Here is a 21814-nt window from a genome sequence, read left to right on the forward strand (position 1 = left end):
TTCTGCAGTAGCTTTTCCAGGCCAGGTATTGCAGAGACTCAATCAGTGGAAATCTCCTTGAAGGGACCAGAAAACTTCATTTGCCCAAAATTGAGTTCCAGAGAGGGGTAACATGGCCCCGGGACTGTCCAGCAAGATTAGGACAAGGCTCGGTGTAGAATATGTTCTCCTGAGTACCTACTACAGACTTACTGAGGATGAGGCCCCTACTCATCTCTGGAGGATGGATGGGAGGCCACATGGAGGGGCTTTGAACTTCATTCACTCATGTCCAAAGCTCTGTGAAGCTTACCTCAGACAGGGTGGATTGCTGTATAGGGCACTGGGACTCAGGCGAAGAGTGTCACTGCTTGGGGCCCAACCACAGGGCAGAAGTGCCAGGTTGCAGAACTCCTTCAGAAGAGTGGTTGTCCCTTGCCCTGGGACAAAGAGATAAATAGATGTTTCTTGGGAGCAGAGACTCCGAAAATTCTCATTGGCTTTAGTGGCTAACCAGACCATCCCTAACTTCCCAAATTTGTTATGAGTTCTCCATAATAAAGAAGAGAGAATGTGTTAGTCAGGAGAAATAAAATAAGCATGATTGCATGTGTGTGATTTTGACAGAGAGAAACAGGGGAGGGAGAAAGAGTGAGGGCAGGAGGGTGAAGGGAGGCAGAGGAGAGAGACTTGAGTCTTTGAGCCTGCTCTACTCCTTCCCCACCTCTCTCTGGTCCTCCATAGCCCCATGCTATAAGGGGATTCCTCCACTCTTTATTCTCTGTGGCTTGCAATACTTCCAAGAACCAAGAGGACTGACATGAACCTGCAGCCTCCTTGCCTCTTCTAAATGGGCCCTGGAGCCCCTGGAATCACCAGAGAGCTAGGGGCAAAACTGGGGTTCTTCCTTGCCAACCACACCTCTGCTCCTCACAGCCTCAGGACAGATCCAAGGTGTGGGAACTAATTAAGGGGAGCAGCCCATTGTTCAGGTTTAGTGAAAGGCAGCATGCATAGCTTCCTGCCACCAGCCTCAAATCCCAACTGCCCTTGATGACATGGAAAGTAAGCCAAGCAGAGTGGAGTTGGTTAAAGCTAAAGATGCCAGAAGGCCTGCCCTTGAGTGGTTCTCCTCAAGCTCCCCCTTTCTTCTGCTCCAGCTGGAATACACAGGAAAGCTAAGGGGAAGAGATGGCTATTGTGGGGTGAGGCAAGGCCTGCCTTTAGGATGTGGGTGTGCATTTGTGTGACCAGACACGAACATGTTTGCAGGAAAAGTCTGGTTGGAAATAAGTTGTGAAACAAAGATTTACCCTTGGGAGCAATTTACCTGAGATGCAAACAGTGTGGCAGCCCCTTGGAGAAATGCCTCGTGGGCTGGGGGAGCTATCCTTCCATCCACCTTGAGGTGTAACTGGCTGTTCCTAGCGCTGACTGTCTACTCCATCTCCAGGGTCCTCTAGAGGAAAATCAGAGCCAGAGCTGCCTCATGCTGGCCTCCATCGCTGCCTGGGAGATAGGCAGTAGATCCCTCTGCAGGGTTCTGTGAGGGGCTATATTGTGGAGGCTGGCACCTCCTGCCTGACTCTTTGAGTATTATCTGTCTGGAATGTCTGCATCATTAATGTTATTTCCCTGTCAAGCTGCCTTGGCCTTGCCCAAGCTCTCCAGCATGAAGCTAGCCCTTTCCCAATAAACCTGGAGCTTCCCCATCAACAAGTAGAAAGAAGGGCAGTACTCCTTTACAGTTGAGGATATGGAGAGGGTTCTGCGTCATGTTGTTTATTGATCTTCTGTGAAATTTCCCATAGGTTGCCCAGGCTTGGTATAAAAGGGGTATACTTTCAGTCCCCCTCCGCACTGGGTCAGGAGCTGCTTGAAGGCAGGGGCTAGCTTTCCTTGCTTTCCACATCCATGGCACCCAACAGAAGTAAATTGCTGGCCAGAAGGCCTCTGACCAGGGCCTCCAGAGAGCCATTCTTACCTGATTGCCTCCTGAAGGAAGGGCTGGTTTTGCCTTGGTCATAGAAGTCTGGCATTTAGGGCATGACCTCTGTGGAAAAGCCTCCTGCAGAAATGTCAGTCAATTCTGACCACTACTTTCTCTGTTGCATGTACTATGTGCCAGCACATTTCAATTAAAAAATATTGGATCATACAAAATTCTACTTCATGATATCCTCCTGAAAAAAAATGCAAACATTACAGGTGTAGCTAACAAAGCCCCTTGCCTCCAATGTCAAGCCACCACAGACCTAACTCCCATGGTTGGCTGGGTGTGCATCCTTGTAAATTCTTACTCTCACATGCAGATATGTGAACCTGTATGTGCCCTGGAATTTGTGCACAAGGCCTCAGAAAAGCTGCCTCACACAGTGTTCTGAGAGAGGGGACAGTCCCCTAAGTTGTGTGTGCAGGTGGGAAAGGCTGTAAGCCTCTGGTCATGCTACTCTGCTGGTAAGACCACAGACCCCTGTTAGCCCCAGCAGATGCTGAAACTCAATATTCCAGGTGTTCTGTCTCCAGTTGGCTTCTTGAAGCTGGAGAGAGGTAGGCAGAAGAAGGTGGCCATGTAGGTACGGAAGATGAGGGTATATGAAGGAGGGCTGTGTTGTACCTGGGAGCAGCCTAACATCCGAGCTCCTTCAAAAGGAGCCAATGACTAGCCATCTAAGGGTGCTTGCCTACTTTCCTTTCCTGAACCCCACCTTTCTTGGAGGCCAAGTCCAGGGAGCCCTGGAAGAGAAGAAATGGACCCCCCAGCCCTCCAGGTACCTCTTCTCCCTCCCAGGTTTCTCACTGGCTTGCCCTTGGCCAGGTAGGCTGGCCAGGATGTGACCAGGGCTGGAAGGCAGGGACATGAGGGCAGTGAGCTGGTGGCTTTGAGTCCCCAGATACAAAGCCCTGAGTGATACATGTTCCATATAAGGGAGGGCTCCTTGGGGAGCTTGGGAGGGGCTGCCTTCTGGATCTGGGCAAACAAGCAGCTTCCACAGCTGGGCAGCTCAGCATCCAGTCCTCATATGCTGGCAGCCTAGGGTGTGCAAGACCCACAGTGAGAGGGTCAGCCATCCAGATAGCAGGCAGGACAGCTTCTCCAGTGGACAGGTCCCATCCTCGACCAAGGTCTTTGGCTTGCTTCAGCAGTTCTGGATCACCACCAGCCTCCTCTGCTGGCATTGGGAAAGATGGGGAAGCTTTCTAACTGGGAGGCTGCCAGCTGCATTGGGGTTCAAAGAACCTACTAACCCAGAGACAGGAGTGCCAGGTGGTCTCTGCTGGCTTCAGATGCTAATGAGTCCCCAGGGGTTCATCTCTGGTTGGAGGCTTCACAGACAGAACAACGGGTGCTGATCCTGCCTCTGAAGTCATCTGACTGGTGAGGAAAGGGGCTGACATTGGGCTGAGACAACCATTGATCAAGGGCTGACATCTTCCTGTGGCCACAGACCAATGGCTTCTACAGGGTTGGGGCTGGAGCTCATAAAAAAATGTGCAGGTCCTAGAGCCAGGTTTAACATGAGCCTTCGTGTGTCTGGTCTGAGGGAAAAGTAACATGTGGAGAACATTTGTTTTTTGTCAAAATAGCCAAATGAAATCCTGGGGCTCTAGGAGTATGAAGGCACTGAGCATTATGCTAGGCGTGTCCCAAAGCAGCTGAGGCTTTGTTTTTTCATAGGAGGGCATTGGGGAAGGTGTCTGGTGAACACTTGGAACAGAGGGACCAAGGGGTTACCGGGCCAGGCAGGATTTGGTGGGAGAGAGGAAAGAGCCTGTGGGCTTCACCACGTGTACCCACCTCCATTGTCTGCCTACCCAAGGCATATCAGGGCATCCCAGCCTCAGAGCATGTAAGTGTGCTACTTGGAGTTCCGTGGCTCTCTGTGTACGAAGAGTAATAGAGATAGGGGTGTCGAGTTATATGTACTTCTAGAAAGCCTGCTGGGATTGTGGCCTTCCTTTTCACCCCTTTGAGCTGCATCCTGGCCTCCTCAGGAGAACCTTGAGAGCCTAGGCTTTGGGACCTGCTCCTCTACTATTTGGGCCAAGCATCTACAGGGAAGCCTTTGCAGCTACTGGTTGAGGGACGATTCTAGAACCAGGAAGAAAGACTGAAGCAGAAACCAGCTCCCCGTCTTGGCTCTGCAGCTGAGTTTGCCCTTCATCTCCACTTGAGCCGAGACCAGCAATTGTCAACTTCATCCATGTCACACTGCAGCCATAGGAGGCAGTTATTTCTGGGGTAGCCTGTTTTCTAGATCTTCTGCCAGTGTCTAGGCCCTGCTGTTGGAAGAGTATGGGCAAAGTCTTCAACACCATTTGTCAAATGGAGGCTCCAGGGTGGTAGCTGCTTTCTCCAGAGGAGGAGACACTTAGTGTTTGGACTGAGAGCATGTACCTCAAGTTGAACCACAACTGTGCTGAGACAATATGTACCTGATATGCCCTCAGGTTCATGGTAGCCTCAAAACCTCTAGGAGAAGTTCTGGCCATACTTCACCAGGCTCCAACATGAGATGGCTGCATGAAAGATGAGATTGCAAATATGACTCTAATGAGATCTAGAAGTGATTTGAATGCCCAAGAGCAGAGCCTAGAATGTATTATATAAATGACACCTCTATCTATTCAACAGGTATCTGACACTATCCTTAGTCTTGGGATGTAGCAGGGAATAGGTCCCACCTGGTCCCTGCTCACATGGACATGACCATCTTGTAGGGACAGACAATTAGAAAGTAAATAATTGTCAGAGCATGATAAGTCTATGACACAATAAAGTGGGGGGAAGTGGACTACAAACAAGGTGTGGATTTGGGAAAATACAGAGCAAGTTTAGGGAATGCATTCATTCATTCACCTCTAAATATGCACTGCTTGTCACTGGCCTAGGCTCTAGGAATTATTCACTAAAGAAAATAAACAAGTCCCTGCCTTGAGAAAGTTTATTTCTAGGGTGAGGGCATCTGTCCACTGGTATTAGAAGTAGGAGTGACAGACAGATCCAGGTGTGGACTTACTGAACTCACCCTGGTGATATGAAAGGTAGAGAAGAGGAAGGGCTGGGAATCTGAAAGTTAACAGACAATGAGGCAGAAGACTATGACAAGGGTTGAGGCCAGGCCTAGAGCAGCAGCAGTCAGGTTGAACAGAGATGAGGGTACTGGAGAGGAGTTTCAACAGAAGAGCCAACAGGATTTGGGGCTTGGGTAGGGGTATTAAAGATGACTCCTAGATTTCTTGATTGAGTACTTGTGGGGAGAGGTGTTTTTCTCAAGATAAAGCATTGGGAAGATAAAAGCTGGGGCTTGTGTGAAAAAAGTCATGTCAGTTTGTGACATGGTGAGTCTAGGGGCACAATGACTGCTCCCAGGAGATAGAGATGGCCTCCGGGCACCTGGAGATGTGGAGCACAGGAGGAGTTTCTCAGTGAGGACAGCAGAGGCTTGGATCCAGCCCATTCCCCTGGGAGGAGACTCCCCTGTAGTATCAGCTGAACATGGCTGATGTCAGATGCTCCAGCCTTATCTTTGTAAAAAAATGAAGACTTTATTGGAATAAGTAGCCCAGCAATGGCAAATTTCTGATGTAATGGTGTCCTCATTAGAAGCTCTAGCCCTTTGTCAAAGTAGTGACCAACCATGCTGGCCTGCCAGGCCTCTTGGGCAAAACTCTTCATTCTGTGTGTCCTACTGTTGATTTCATTTACTCAGCAAATAGTTCCCAAGCATCTGTTTTATGAAGGTGCTAGGTTGGAGCCTGAGCTCAGGGTAACTGACTATAGCCAAAGGTGAATCAGCATCAAGGACAAACTGTCTGCCTAGTGAGTGCCAAACACTCTCTTCATCTCCAGCTTGGGGCTGCACACCCCCAGCTCCTGCAACTCTCTTTTGTATGGCTGGGCTCCCTGCAACTGTCTCCCTAGGCCTGGAGCACAAGGGGGTAATTGCAGCTTCAGCTCCATACTGAAAAGTCAGCCCCAAGAGCCTGCTGAGCCTGGTGCAGTTCTGACCTAACTCTTTTTGCTAGTGTCCAGGTCCCTGGCTCTGCTCACCTTCCAGACATTTCCTGTGGCCCAGTGTGCTTTTGAAGCCAGATTGCTTGCATGTGAATCTCCAAAATGAGGATAACAATAGCATTCGCCTTGTCAGTTTTTTTGTGAGGATTAAATGAGTTAATTTGAGTAAAGAGCTTAGCTTTTAGTAGCTACTCAGTAAATAGAAACTTACCTCTCTCTTCTTGGCTCTCCTTGCTGCTTGCTGTCTGTCTGCCCGCCCACCTCCCTGATTTCCTTCCAGCCTACCCTATGCCCTCCCAGCCATGATGTGCATGACCCTATGCTTGGCACCACATTCTCTACCTGCTGCCCAGGACTTTTCCCACTACAATGGCCAGAATTGAAAATCTGGGGAACTACTTTCTGGATGAGACTTGGAGCCTGGCTCTTTAAGCTGTTAGTTATGGAAGAATTCCCTTCCCAATCACAGTGGGAAAACTTTGGCTGATAGGAGCATGAATCTGAGGACAGGATGGCCTGGGGTATAAAAGAAGCTGGGCCACCTGGCCACCTGGAGGGGTTTATATTCCTTCTGGGGAGACCCACTGGAGCTAGTCTCTCCTACTATCAGCTGCACCTGATTCCTCAGAACTGCACCAAAGTCTAACCTTCATGTGTTCTTTTCTTTCCCCTTTTTTTCCCTTCTCTCCCTCCTTCCCTCCTTTTCTTCTTTCTTCTCTCTGTCAATGTGTATGGAGTGCTTTCAGGAGCCAGTCCTAGTGATATGTGGGGATGCAGTACATAATGCAGACACTGAGACTTGCCCTCAGGCAGTGCACACTCTAGTGAAAGAGGGTGCTGGCAAGAAAGGTGGAATTGTATGGGCTGAGAACTTGCCCCAGGACCTTGGAAAGGTGGCAGGAAACTGCACAGGCAGAATGAACACGGAAATAATCTTCAGGAAGAACTCTGAGTGCCAGGTCATCCTGAAGGCCAGAAGCTAAAGGCTTGAAGCCTCAGTCTGCCACACATGTCTGTCTAAGGGCCAATGGTGGTGATAAATTCAGTGTGATTGGGGACAGGGTGAGTCGTACCTGTCCAAGGGAAGCCAGAGTGTAATGCCCAGCTGGAATATGTAAGAAAAGCCCGAAGCTCAGCAGAAAGGTGCTGCTGTCATCCTCACCTTTATTACTGGACATTGATGCCATCCTTACTTTTATGACTGTACATAATATATTTTATTTCTCTGACTGCTTTTAAGATTTTCCTGTTATCAATGAATTGTGCAGTTTGATTATAATGTACCTTGGTGTAGTTTTCTTCATGTTTCTTGTGTTTGGGTGTCATTAAGCTTCTCATATCTGTGGATTTATAGTTTTATGAAACTGAAAAAAAATTGGCCATTATTTCTTCAAGTATCTTTTCCCCCCTCCTTTGAGAACTTCAACTACACCTATATTAAGCCACTTCAAGTTGTGTCACAATTTGCTAATATTTTCCCTTCTTATGCTGATTTGCATTTCTCTCTGTGCTTTATTTTGGGTTGTTTTATTATGTTGTGTTAAAGTTTACTAATCTTGTCTTCTGCAATATCTAATCTGAAATTAATCCCATCTAATGTATTTATTCATCTCAAAATATGTAGCTTTCATCTTTAGAAGACTGATTTGGATCTTTTCATATATTTCATAACCATACTTAACTTTTGAATATACAGAATGCAGTTACATTAAGTTTTTAAATATTTCTGCCTGGTAATTTTTATAAAGATTTTATTTATTTATTTTTAGAGAGAAGGTAAGGGAGGGAGAAAGAGAGGGAGAGAAATGTCGATGTGTGGTTTCCCCTTGAGGGCTCCCTACTGGGGGCTTGGCCTGCATCCCAGGTACGTGCCTTGACTGGGAATCAAACTGGCAACCCTTTGCTTTTCGGTCAGGTGCTCAGTCCACTGAGCTACACCAGTCAGGGCTCTGCCTTGTAATTTTATATTTGTGTCAGTTCTGGGTTTGTTTTGATTGATGGATTGTTTCCTCTTCATTATGGAGAAACTGTGTGTATGCCTGGTAGTTTTTGAGTGAATGCCACACACTGAATTTTCCCTTGATGTATGCTGGATGCTTTTTTATTTCTAAAAACATGTTTGAAAATAAAATAAAATAAAATTTGAGATTCGTCCCTATTATAGAAGCAAGACATTTCTGGGTACACTACCCAATACCCTGTGAATCATTAGATTTTCCAGTCTAGTTATCAGCATCAGACACTATTTCAAGCCTTGTGTTAGGGAAGAGGATTATAAGGTCTAATTTGGGGAAATGGTTCTTTCCCCAGCCATGGACAGCTTCCTCATAGTGTGCACCGACAAACACTTGACTAAATACTTTGGAGGGACTATCTGCAGCTCTCCAGAGTTCTCTTTCTCTGCAGCTCCCTCTTATCCAGTATAGTTTTGCAAACTCTAGCTGCCTTGGTCTCCTTGGATTCTCTTCTCTGTCTTCTCAACCTAGGGAATCTGTCACATTCCACCTGAGTTTCCCCTCTCTGTGCCATGGTTTAAAAAGTCTCATGAGACTATAATCTGGAACAATTGTAGGAATCACTTCATTTGTTTCCTGCCTCTTGGGGATCACTGATCATTGTTGTCTAAGGTCTAGTGTCTTGAAAATTGCTGTTTCATATATTTGCCTAAGTTTGGCTATTTCATTCTGGAGGGAATAACTGGTTCCTGTTATTCTATCTTGCCCAGATGCAGAAATGTTGTATATTCCTTTAAAATAAACTAATTCATGTAGTGGAGGCCTAAGGTGACTAATGGAAGTAGAAACAGGAAGTAATGGACTGAGAAAAGTGCAGATATTATTCACTGACTATTCACACAAAACTTACTTATTGAGTATCCACCATGTACCAGGCAATGAGAAAAGGTGATATTTTGGACTAAGGTGTTAATAGTGGAGATAGTGAAAAGTGATTGGAAGCAGGGTATGTTTTGAGGGTGGATTTCACATAATTTTCATATGTAGAGTGTGGGGATATAAAAGAAAGGGAGAAGTCAGGGATGAATTTGAGGTTTTTGACAATATTTGGGAGAAAGACAATGCCTTGTTAAGACGCAGGTGAGTATGAGAGATGGGGTTTAGAGGAGAAGATCAAGAGCTCAATTTTGGGCATATTCACCCTGAGATGCTGCCTATTCAACATCTTAGTGGTAATGTCAGGGAAACAAACTGGAGTTCAAGGGAGGGACTGGGCTGGTGTTACAAATATCCAAGTCATCAGCATATAGATGTGTTTGAAGCCACAAGACTGAATGAGGAAATGATGAAGACATAAAAAATGAGGATTCCATCCAAAGACTCAGTTCAGGACACTCCGAATTTTAGAGTTATGAAAGAGGAGCGAGTTTCCTCAGAGTTCACTATGAAGAAGTGACTGGTGAGACAAGAGGAAAACCAGGAGAGGGAACCTATTGTTTCAAGAAAAAGAGTGTGTGGGTAGCTGTGTCAAATGCTACTGAGAAACAGAATAGAGGTGGACAAACAAGTCACCCTGAGACTGAATTGTGTTCCTGGCTGATTTTTATACTATTCTGATTTCTCAGTAGCTGTGTCAAATGCTACTGAGAAACAGAATAGAGGTGGACAAACAAGTGACCCTAAGACTGAATTGTATTCCTGGCTGTTTTCTTTTATACTGGGAGCAGCACTGAGGTCAGAGACTGCCAGATGAATCTGTTTAACTTAAGTATGTAGCACTGATCTGGTGCACAACAGGTGCCTTTGGAAAAAAATACGGACTATATTACTGGGGAAAAAAAAAGAAAGAAAGCCAGGCAGCAGCAAACATTTGAAAGAGCCACAAACTGGGAGTGAGTAGCTCTTTCTTCTACTAACTTCTTGTCCCTTTTGTCCTGGCCTTAACGTTTGTAAAGGAATTGTCCTCAAAATACTTTCAACCAGGATCCAAGACAATTCTCAGGCCAGGCTAGATTTTCTATAAAAGTCTTTGGCTGGTTGTTTAATTTGTGGATGAGGAGAAAAGAGACCCAGAAGTATACCATGATTGATGTTGGGCTTTTTATAGAATCATTGTGCCTGACGCTTGGTTTAAAAATCTCCCTTCTTGAGGATCTCACTTTCCATTTAGGACCTCTACTTATCTGTTTTCTTATTTTTATTTTTATTTTGTTCTTTCTTTCTTTTTTAATTTTTATTTTTATTTAATTCTTGTTCAGGTACAGTTTTCTGTCTTATATTTCCAGCCCTGCCCCCCCCCAGTGCTCCCCACCTCCCTCCCATTTCCGCCCCCCACCTTAGTTATTGTCCATGTGTCCCTTATACTTGTTCATGTGAGTCCATCCCCTTTTCCCCTATGATTCTCTCCCCTCTCCCCTCTGGACCCTGTCAGCCTGTTCCGTATTTGAGTGTCATTGGTCATATTTTGCTTGCTTGTTTGTTTTGTTGTTTAGATTCCTGTTGAAGGTGAGATCATATGGTATTTGTCTTTCACTGCCTGGCTTATTTCTTTTTGTCAGATACATGGTCTGATGTCTTCCTCACCCATCCCAGTACTGCCCTCACAATTGTTTGGTTTCCCCTGTTGATCCCCACAGCAGCTATTGCAAACCTTCTGGCCTCCTCTAAAGTCTGCATCTATTTCTGCCTGATGCCTCACTCATCTCACTGAGAATGCTGAGGTTTTGTATGAGTGAACCTCTTCAACTGTCTCTCACTGTAGCCCACCCCCTTCTAGACTGTTTGTCTATCACCTTTTTTCCTCACAGTCTGTTCATCAGTGGACCCTCCTGCTGTGTGGTTGACAAGTATCTTCTCACCAACTCGTGTATCTGGACCCACCCATTGCATCTATCTTTTGTGAACTCCAGCTTTAACTGGAGTTGGTCACAAGCACAGATATTTTCAGTATCTATTGAGTCCCTCCTTAAAACCTTTGCACTCACTTTATTATTCTATTTCTGCAAAAGGATAAAAATGATAGCAATACAGAGAAACTGTTGCAATCCCATACACTTCAGTTCCTACCTTATCTCTCTCTCTCAGTTAATATTGTAGGAAGAGTTAGATACATTCTCTATCTCTTGTTCCTCACCTCCTACTACTTATTCTGAAATCCTAAAAATTATGCCTTCTTTTCCCACCACTTCTGAGGCTGCTCTGGATAAGGTAACAAGTGAGGGACCTGTTGATGGAGGAAGAACCCCTCCAGCTTTCATCTCAGGGAAAAGAAGATGCAGGCTGTATAGGTAGCCCTGCTTTTCCTGACATGGGGGCAAGGTATTGGCCGTGTGGATTCCTCCCTTCCTTAGACTCTCCCATGAGTCCTGTTCTCCTCAGGCTTCTCCATTTGATCAGTTCTTCAAGCCATGTGTCACCTTTGTAGCTCCTCAGAACTCTTCCTCACCTTCCATTCTGCTCTTATGCTATGGGAGGATAGCTCATCCCTCTGTGAGAGCTTTAACTTCTAGCAAACCCCGATGGTACCTGTCTCCCCTGTGGTCCAGACTCCAGTGAGTGCAGGGCCAGTCAGAGTCTACTGTAGCAGGCCTGGAAAAATAGTGAATGCTTGAGACCAGAACAAGGCCTTGGGTACAGATGGCAGTACTTGGACAGATCTTTGACACTTTGGGGAGGCAATTGACTAAGTTCAGAGACTGCTTGGATGTTATAATTGAAGAAAACAAGAAGTATGGTTGACATAGAGGTTTTGGTTTAGGTGACTGGGTAGAGGGCAGGCCCTTCTATGACGTGGGTAAATTAGAGGAAAAGCCAATTTGTATTTGATGGTGTCAAGTTCGGTTTTTAATCTATGATGCATTTGAGCTGCCTCAAAAGAGAAGCAGCTGGAGATATGGGTGGGCAAATAAGGAGAAATGCCTTGTCTGCAACATGATGGCAACTGAAGCCTTAAGACTAGATGAGGCTTCTTTTTTTTTTAAAAGATTTTATTTATTTATTTATTTTTAGAGAGAGGGGAAGGGATGGAGAAAGAGATGGAGAGAAACATCAATGTGTGGCTGCCCCTTGCACACCTCACACTGGGGACCTGGCTTACAACCCAGGCATATGCCCTGATCAGGAATCGGACCAACAACCCTTTGCTTTGAAGTTCGGTGCTCAAGCCACTGAGCCACACTAGCCAGTGCTAGGTGAGGTTTCTTGAAGAGAGTATGAGAACCACTGGCCTGTTCCCTGGCAAGTGATCTAAAGGAGCAGTTCTGATATAGGGGTATGTGTATGGCAAATCAGCCACCTCTGGGCAGCCAGACTCAGGGAAGGGCTTGTTCCTTGCAAGGAAGGATCAGGAATCATGAGAGAAGAATCTCTCTTGGTGTCAGAACCTTAGAGAAGGCATAACTTGTGTTATAGTGCCTAAGCTACCCTCTTGTGGGTTCAGGGTCACTGCTATTGGGGATAGTCTGTACGGAGGGAAAGCATCCAAGTGCTGGCAGGCAAGGCCTGCACAGTCTCTCTATCAGAGAAAGATGTACTCCCAAGTCCTCTGCCTGGTGTTCTCAGCCTCCCCAGGCTGTCCTTGGCCTCCTTTGTCTTTTCCTTGTAATCACAGTTCACTCTCTAGCCCAGACTCAGCCTCCACATACCAGCATACCCTCCATCCCTGCAACGGACTTGTATTTCACTGTCTTTTTTCTAACTTTACCCTTCATTCAATGTGGTATAGCCCCTCTTAATCTTTAGGCTTCCAGAAGGCTAGCCCTGAAACCCTGATCAGTATGAGTGGTTTCAGCTTTGTTTGTGTTGCTTAGAAATTTCTGTCTCCATGGTTGGCTGCCTCTAAGGCCCAAGCATGTTCCTCTCCCTCAGGTGCCCTTATTAGCATCCCAGTTCTGTAGTCCCACAGAGAGCACCAGGTGAGCATCTCTGAGGCTGTTTGTTATTACCACTCACCACAGAGGTCAACATGCCTACTATTGTCATGGTGACAGCTCCAAAAGCTGGAACAAGCTGGGGGGAAGTGTGCCAGCAGCAGGGGCCACAGGAAATCTAGTGGGTGTGCTGACCACTTCTGACCAAATCTGGTGGGGCATACTAACAAGGCTCAGCAGGGAAGAGCTCTTTTGCTCCAGTGTACCTGACCCCTTGGCAGACACTATGGAACACAATCTTCTGTCTCTCTTCTGGCTTTTTCCCTCTCAAGCTGCTTCTTCTCAGCCTATTTTGTGGGTACTGCCTGCTCTACTCTGCCCTGGATCCTCACTCTGTATTATTTTCCTGCATGATCCCACTCAGTTGCTCTCCCTCGATCTCCACACTCAATCCTTCTCTGAGTGCTGTTCATTCTCCTTCCTAAATATTTTTCCACTCTGCCCTGTGTCAGGCTTCAGTGGCACCATCTTTCCAGCCTTCTCTCTGCTCTTCATTTCCACTCTTACTTCCCCTATAATCTAGTCTCCATGTAGGAGCCACATGGATCTTTCTAGAATATAATGCTGTCCTTGTCATGTTCCTGATCAGCCCTTCCAGGACTCTCATATCCCAAAGGAGAGAGTTCTGACATGGACCCCTGCCCAAGAAGCCTATTGGAGTTCTTCCAATAGACTATAGCTACTTCTCACTTCCTTCCCCACCCATGGGGCTCCTCTTTGTCCCTCAGCCTGAATGGTATTATTTCAGGGTGCTAGAGTGAATGAGATTTGAGCTGAGAGGAAGGAACCCCAGAGACAATGCCCCTGGTTGAAAAAGTCAGTGAGAGATGGGACTCCTACCTGAAGAGCATGATCTCTGGGAAGGTCTTTAGTTAGGAAAACCAGAGAGCACTTGAGTCAAAGAGATACGTCTCCTCCTGTGGAGCAGGAGTTTGGGGATAGTCACTGCTCTGGAGGTGCTCAGCAGTCTAAGCATATGCCAAACATCTGCGAAGGCAGAGCACCATAGATAGCTTAAATAGTTTTCTTCTTTGTTTTATATTAGCTCTGATAGTTCATATGCCAAAAATTTCAATGGAGTAAAAGAAGAATACATTTTTCAGCTTAGCACCATTTTCCTTTTATATTATCTATCAGAGTGGGAATAGCACTATCATCTTCTTGATGCTTGGACCTTGACATTTAGACAATGTTGGGTCCCCTTGCCCTGAACTTCCATAGTAGTACCCAGAGATGCTGGTGTTTACCAGATGGGCCCTGGTTCTCTTTTCACTGCTCTCTTGCAACTATGACTTATATGGGTGCCAGAGTCCTTTGTGACCTTCCTGTTTGCCCTCCCCCTGGCAGGTGAAGGTCCCAGTTGTACATAGAAGATGACAGAAAAATCTAATGGTGTGAAGAACTCTGTAGCCAATAACCACAACCATCATGCACCTACTGCTATCAAGGCCAACGGCAACGATGACCACGGGACCAGTAGTCGGTGAGTGTCCTAAAGCTGAGTCATATCAGAGATGGTCTTTAGACTGCTACTTCCTCCAAGCTCTGCCTCATTGTCACAGAGTAAACAATCTTTGACTCAAGAACATCCTCTAAAAGAACCATGAGGTGTCTAGGCGCCTCACAGGAGGAGACAATGCCGATAGGAAACAAGGTATGCTCAGGGAACCTTTGAACAACTCCTTTCTCTGTAGGCCACAGTCTGCGGCTGAAGATGACACATCCTCAGAACTGCAGAGGCTGGCAGAGATGGATACCCCCCAGCGAGAGAGAAGTGGTTTCCACAGGTGGGTTCCACCACGGTCCTGCTGCTACACCCTCCCACCTTTGGGGGCTGTCAAAGTGGACACCGTGGCTCTTCTTCTGTCAGTCCCACTGGGATTTTCCATGAAGACATCTGGGAAACACTGTCAGCGCTGTCCTTGCTCAACTGTTTTCTCCTGAGGAAGCTTATCTGAATAAGCTTGGAGTGGCCAAAGGAGGCTTCCCTTTAGATTTGCTTGTCTCAGTATCACAGGGGAGGGATACTTCCTAGCAGAAGGGCCTATGTACCGGGCCCTGAGTCCTGAAGCGCAGAGCTGTACATTTTAAAGGGAAATCAGGAAGCTTGGAACAACCTTCCTCCTGGCCTGTCCTCTCTTAGGACAACCCCCATCTTGCCTAGGAGACCTCCTATTTGTTTTTCACAATCAACTGAGATGGCACCTCTTACAGGAAGTCTTTCCTTTCACCTCAGGCTGAATTCTGAGTCATGACTAAGCCCCATCTACCTGCTCTCAGCCCTGGCCTTGATCCCAGTTCTTAGCACTGGGAAATAATGGCCTGACCCATTTCCCATCTCACTCTTCAGACACCAAGCTCCTGGGCATAGGTTCTGAACACACAATTCTCTCTGGCTCATAATCCCTCTCTTACCTCTAGGATCGTCCGCCTGGTGAGGGTCATTAGAGATTGGGCCATTAAGAATTTCCATGAGGAGGAACCAAGACCTGATTCATTCCTTGAGCGTTTTCGTGGTCCTGAACTCCAGACGGTGACAACACAAGGGGATGGCAAAGGCAACAAGGACGACGAGGGCAAGGGCACTAAGTATACCTGTCCATCCTGTGGAACTACAAGGGCTCCCAAGCATGCAATTTGAGGGCTCAGTGGTGTTTCTTATGTCATCACCATGGGCAGGCTGGGGTCTACACCAAACCCTGCTGCCATGGCAGGGAAAGGGGTGGGCAGAGAAGACCTGCAATGGTTTTAATTCTAGAATGTTTCCATTGTCCCACCCAACAGTTTTTACAACAGTCAGTGGCCCACTTGCCACAAGAGCCCCCAGTGGCTTTTCTCACCTAAGCTGCCCCTTGCCAAGTATCCTCTCACTGCCCACAAAGCAAATAGCAAGGGCACCTGCATGTAGGAAGGGGGAGGGCTCAATTGAAGCCTCTGTTCCAGCAGTCAGTACAAACATAGAGAAGAGCACTATTACGGACTGCTGTTGAGAGTGTGCCCATACCAGTGCCAGTATGGGTGCAGAGGTGGGCCTTTAAAGAGATCATGCTGGAGACCCACTGGCAGGGAAGGCCTAGGAACAATTCAGCAGGACAGGGTGAAGAGAAGGTAGAGCTAGAAGGTCTGTTCTCAGAAGAATGAGAAGGCAACTGCAGATGTCTGGCCAAGCCAACATTCCTCACCTCTGACTAGTGCATTATAAGAATTCATGCCAAGGCAGGATACACCATCTGGGAAAGTGATTTGGGGGCTGGAGACAAGGCAGTAAACCGGGATTGAGGGTGGAGCAGGTGGTGTGGGAAGGAAGCACGTGGCACTCATTTGCTTAAAGTTCCTCTCTCTAACTCCAGCCACCAGGAGGATTATAGGAACAGGTCCTGAGACCTTATTACCATTCTTTGAAAGTCCCTCTTTAGGCTCTGAAGCCCAACCCAATAATAACACTGTCCCTTCTCATTCACTCTGGACAAGGTGGCCTCCAGAAGGTATGGAAGCCAATGGGCCTATGGGAGGTTAAATAGGAGAAGGGGTGTCCTTTGCCCATCTGAGCTCTGCTCAGATTCCTAGCACCAGATTTTGACTCTCTGAGAAACAGGGCCCTAAGCCAACCTACCCCTCATTCTGCATAGCTCCTTAAGAATTGCTTTTTAGGAACTCTTGAACTCTGGGAGTGAGGGTATTACCACATGGGGGGCCTGGTCCCCAAGCCTGGCCTTTGTCTGTCTCCTCAGGAAGAAATTTGAACTATTTGTCTTAGACCCAGCTGGGGACTGGTACTACCGCTGGCTGTTTGTGATTGCCATGCCTGTCCTCTACAACTGGTGCCTGCTGGTGGCCAGGTGAGTAGAGAGAGTCTGGGAAGGGGTAGTCAAAGTAGCCCAGAGTCTACAGGCCCTGAGGTTGAGAGCATATTAGTTCTAATTGTGGACACAGAACTTACCCCAAGCCAGTCCTCTTTCTGGATTCCCTGCTTGCCAATGGTACCTCCTTCTGCCCTGTTAAAGATCCCCTTGATTTAATATGCTACCAAAGCCTCATATCTATCTTTTTGTCCTTTTCCATGGCGTCTGTAATATGTTCCTACTTTTCCATTGCCACCAATACTGTCCTAGCTGAGGCTGCCTTCCTCTCTCCTTAGCACAACTATAACAGCTTCATACTTCTCTGCAGGAACTCTTGCCCCCTCCAGCTTATCCTCCACACTTGCAACTAGTGTGGTTGGTAGAAACTGGAATTTGATTATGTCACTCCCTCCACATAAAGTCGTCAATGGCTCCCTATTACCCGCAGGATGAATTTCAAGCCCTCAGCATGGCCTTCAGGGCCCACTGGACCTGGCCTTCTCTCTAATTCCACCTTCTGGACACACCCATCCCCAGCATTCACTATTTCTGGATCGCAACATGGTGTTTCCTCAAAAGGAAATTTCCTCTCCCAATTTTTAGCCTTTGAAGATTCTTCTCACAGTCTCAATTCCAAAGCCAATCTCCAGATTAGCTTTCCCTGACAGTATTTCCCACCCCACATATCCCCACCCCACTCACTCATTAAGCAGGGATTTGACTGAGCACTAGGCTGACTGTAACTCATCACTTCCCCTGGTACCCATCCCATGTTCTGCACTCAGTTTGAGTCCTCTAGGGGACCTTGGATGGCTTTGAGGTTAGAGCCTAGTCCTGTTTTTCTATAGAGCCTGCTTCAGTGACTTACAGAAAAGCTACTACCTAGTGTGGCTGGTGCTGGACTACTTCTCAGATGTGGTCTATATTGCAGACCTCTTCATTCGATTGCGCACAGGTAAGTAAGCAACTGAGATGAATAGGCAGGACCATGACCTATATGTCCAAAAGCCTGAGTCCAAAATTTCCAGAAGCCATCTCAACACAGCGATAGACTCAAGTGCCTGGCTGGGACTGAGGTTAGTGTGTGCTCCTTTTTGAACCTCTTGGTGCTCCCATGCTTAGTGAGGTACAGACCAGGGGGTGTTCTGTTAAGGTCCTTCTGGTCAGCCTTGCTGCATGAGTTTCCTATGGGAACTGAACCCTTGGGAAGGAGGATTGGATGAGCAGTTGTCCCTTGATGAGTGTTAGCCTATCAGGAGGGAGAGGCCTTAAGGCAGAGGTCATATGTTTCTTGGCTTACTTCTCTACTAGGTTTCCTAGAACAGGGGCTACTGGTCAAAGATCCCAAGAAGTTGCGGGACAACTACATCCATACTTTGCAGTTCAAGCTAGATATAGCTTCTATCATCCCCACGGACCTGGTCTATTTTGCCGTGGGCATACACAGCCCTGAGCTGCGTTTCAACCGCCTTCTACACTTTGCCCGCATGTTTGAATTCTTTGACCGAACTGAGACACGCACTAGTTACCCCAACATCTTCCGCATCAGCAACCTGGTTCTCTACATCTTGATCATCATCCACTGGAATGCTTGCATCTATTATGCCATTTCCAAGTCCATTGGCTTTGGGGTTGACACCTGGGTTTATCCCAACATCACTGATCCTCAGTATGGCTACTTGGCTAGGGAGTACACCTATTGCCTTTACTGGTCTACACTGACCCTCACTACCATTGGGGAGACACCACCTCCTGTGAAGGATGAGGAGTATCTATTTGTTATCTTTGACTTCCTGATTGGTGTCCTTATCTTTGCCACCATTGTGGGAAATGTGGGTTCTATGATCTCCAACATGAATGCCACCCGAGCTGAGTTCCAGGCCAAGATTGATGCAGTCAAACATTACATGCAGTTCCGCAAGGTCAGCAAGGAGATGGAAGCTAAGGTTATTAAGTGGTTTGACTACCTTTGGACCAATAAGAAGACTGTGGATGAGCGGGAAGTTCTCAAAAATCTGCCAGCCAAGCTGAGGGCTGAGATAGCTATCAATGTACACCTGTCCACACTCAAGAAAGTGCGCATCTTCCAGGATTGTGAGGCTGGCCTGCTGGTGGAGTTGGTATTGAAGCTTCGTCCTCAGGTCTTCAGCCCTGGGGATTACATTTGCCGCAAGGGGGATATTGGCAAGGAGATGTACATAATCAAGGAGGGCAAGTTGGCAGTAGTGGCTGATGATGGTGTCACTCAGTATGCACTGCTCTCAGCTGGGAGTTGCTTTGGAGAGATCAGTATCCTTAATATTAAGGGTAGCAAAATGGGCAATCGACGCACAGCCAATATCCGCAGCCTGGGCTACTCAGATCTCTTCTGCTTGTCCAAGGATGATCTTATGGAAGCCGTGACTGAGTACCCTGATGCAAAGAAGGTCTTGGAGGAGAGAGGTCGAGAAATCCTTATGAAAGAGGGGTTACTGGATGAGAATGAGGTGGCAGCCAGCATGGAGATGAATGTGCAGGAGAAGCTAGAACAGCTGGAGACCAACATGGAGACCTTGTACACTCGCTTTGGCCGCCTGCTGGCTGAGTACACAGGGGCCCAGCAGAAGCTCAAGCAGCGCATCACAGTTCTAGAAACCAAGATGAAGCAGAACAATGAGGACGATTACTTTTCTGATGGGATGAACAGCCCTGAGCCAGCTGATGCTGAAAAGACATAAGGGCTTAGGCCTAACTGCCTCTCCAACCTTGGCCTTGACCCTAGGAGCTAGAAGAGCTGTGTAGGTCTTCACATTTGAATACATTATCCCCATATCTCCTTGAATTCTCTCTAAAGCCTCTCTGTCGCCAGGTTTTTGGCTCAATCACTCAAGAGTCCTCCTCTAAGTCCAGCTAACAGCTAAACTTTTGCACAGTCAAGACTGTGTTGGTTTGCTTTCCAGGAGCCTTAGCCTGTTCCAATCTGAGGAAGGAAGAGAGAAGCGGCTGAACTGTCTTCAAGGGGTCTCTCCTGGTATTGGGAACCTAGGCAATAATCTTCTCTGAAGAAGCCCACTTGCAGATGAAATGGTGTGCACTCTGCTGCATCACTCTCTTATCTCTGGGCACCTTTGCACCTAGCCACTTCCTGCTTTGTTCTGACCCTTGCTTTTTCTAATATATGTTCTGAATATCCCCATTTCCATGCACATGTATGTAATTTAAACATTGGTTGCAGACATTTAACACACGTACCAAGTGTCTGTCTCCTAAAGCAGGAAAAGGATGTGGAGGGTTTAGGAGGGAGGGTGCTCACTTAGGGGTGCCTCTTGCTGCCAGGCACTCCAACTCCTGTTCTGTTGATTTGTCTATTTGCCAGTCAGGAGTGGAATTTTTACAGTCTTCTCTGGACCAGAGAGATGGTGATGCTTCGAACTTCTGGTCTACTCCAGGGCAGAGAATGAGGAGAAAGGTAACTGGCAGGCAATGCCACCAGGAGGAGGCATCCTGGAGCTCTGGCCATCATCTCTCTGTACAAAATATTCCAAAGAGGCCCTGAAGGCTGGTGGGAGACTCTTCAAGGCAATATCTGCAGTAGAGGCACATACAAATTAATAAATTCCTTTGAACCATTTGTGCTTATTGCTCAGCTTTGCTATTCACATTCTTTCCCTTCCTCTCTTAACTCCCCTCCCCTCCCCCATACTACTTCTCTCTCCCCCTTATTCTGGACTCACTCATCTAGAATACACTCTGCAGTCTTTTTCCACCTGCCTAAACCCTACTGGTCCCTTAGGGCTCAACTCAGGTACCACACCTTCTTGGAGAAGGGCCCCTGACTGTACTTGCTCCCATGTTATGCAGTCAATAGCACTCTAAACATTCACAGTGCTTGTTGGCTCATAGCACACTGTGGTTGGTTTTGAGGGATCTGTTTTCCCCCCAAGACTGTGGGCCCTGAGAGCGGGGCCAATACAGTATCCCTCACAGTTCTGTCTGCAGCCTTAGGACGGAGGAGAATGTTTACTCACCACGGCAGTAATCAAACACACCAAAGCTCTTATGTTTTCATTTGCCAGCAGCAATATCTTAACAGAAATACTGACAATGTTTGGGAAGTTGGGGAGGATCCCCTAGAGGAGCAAATATTTTAGTGGGTACCACTGAATGATTAGGAACCTAAAGTGCAAGTGCTAATTAGTGGGCAAGAAGACCTAGATACAGACTTAGATGCCTTTATGCAGTTTCCCCACCCCTTAATTGTGGTACAATACACACAAAATTTGCCACTTTGAATATTTTTAAGTGCACAGTTTGGTAGTGTAAAGGAAATTCACATTGTTGTAAAACATATTTTCAGAACTTTTTTAATCTTCCCAAACTAAAACTCTGTCCCCATTAAATAACTTTCCTTCCCCCTGCCACCTAGTCCCTGGCACACAGTGTTGTACTTTCCATCTCTATGGGTTTGACTACTTTAGATGCTTCATAAAAAATGATATCATACACTATTTATCTTTTTGTGGCTGGATTATTTTACTTAGTATAATGTCCTTAAAGTTCATTCATGTTGTGGCACATGTCAGAATTTCTTTCCTTTTTAAAGCTGAATAAATATTCCATTGTATTAAAACCACATTTTGTTTAGCCATTCATCCATCAATGGACATTTATGTTGTTCCCATCTTTTGGCTACTATGAATAATGCTGCTATGCACACACGTGTACAAATATATGTTTAGGTTTATGCTTTCATTTCTTTTAAGTAGATGGAATTGCTCCATCATATATAGTAATTCTATTGGGTTGGCCAAAAAGTTTGTTTCTTTTTTTCTGTAAGATGGCTCTAGTAGTGCTTAGTTGTCTTTAACTTCATTCAAAACAATTTTAGATTGTATTGTGATAGCTGTAATATCAGCATGCCTTTAGAAAACTTACCAAAATTGGTGAATTTTTGTGTAGCCATTTTAATATTGAAGATGGAAGAAAATACACATTTTTGGCATCTTGTGCTTTTTTTATTTCAAGAAAGGTAAAAACAACCAAAGTACAGAAAAATATTTGTACAGTGTATGGAGAAGGTGTTGTGACTGAGAAAATGTGTCAAAAGTAGTT

The 21814-nt window shown here is 46.4% G+C and overlaps 1 protein-coding gene across 1 annotated transcript; it reads left to right on the top strand.

The window, feature by feature from the left end:
- The first annotated feature begins 2998 nt into the window (after positions 1-2998).
- CNGA2 (cyclic nucleotide gated channel subunit alpha 2) lies at positions 2999-21293 on the top strand. Its single transcript, XM_037059762.1, has 7 exons — positions 2999-3358; positions 14229-14364; positions 14576-14668; positions 15303-15470; positions 16613-16720; positions 17572-17678; positions 18035-21293. The coding sequence occupies exons 2-7, from the start codon at positions 14255-14257 to the stop codon at positions 19438-19440; spliced, it is 1992 nt and encodes a 663-aa protein (XP_036915657.1). The 5' UTR covers positions 2999-3358; positions 14229-14254; the 3' UTR covers positions 19441-21293.
- The last annotated feature ends 521 nt before the right edge of the window (positions 21294-21814 follow it).

The sequence above is a fragment of the Sturnira hondurensis genome, unplaced genomic scaffold (genome assembly GCF_014824575.4).
Source record: "Sturnira hondurensis isolate 20B ecotype Veracruz unplaced genomic scaffold, ASM1482457v3 Scaffold0011291, whole genome shotgun sequence".
Classification (NCBI taxonomy): domain Eukaryota; kingdom Metazoa; phylum Chordata; class Mammalia; order Chiroptera; family Phyllostomidae; genus Sturnira; species Sturnira hondurensis.

Coding starts and splice junctions, on each gene's coding strand:
- CNGA2 (XM_037059762.1), top strand. CDS start 14,255: ATGACAGAAAAATCTAATGGTGTGAAGAACTCTGTAGCCAATAACCAC. Junction 14,669..15,302: donor GAGAGAAGTGGTTTCCACAG/GTGGGTTCCACC, acceptor TCTTACCTCTAG/GATCGTCCGCCTGGTGAGGG. Junction 16,721..17,571: donor TGGTGCCTGCTGGTGGCCAG/GTGAGTAGAGAG, acceptor GTTTTTCTATAG/AGCCTGCTTCAGTGACTTAC.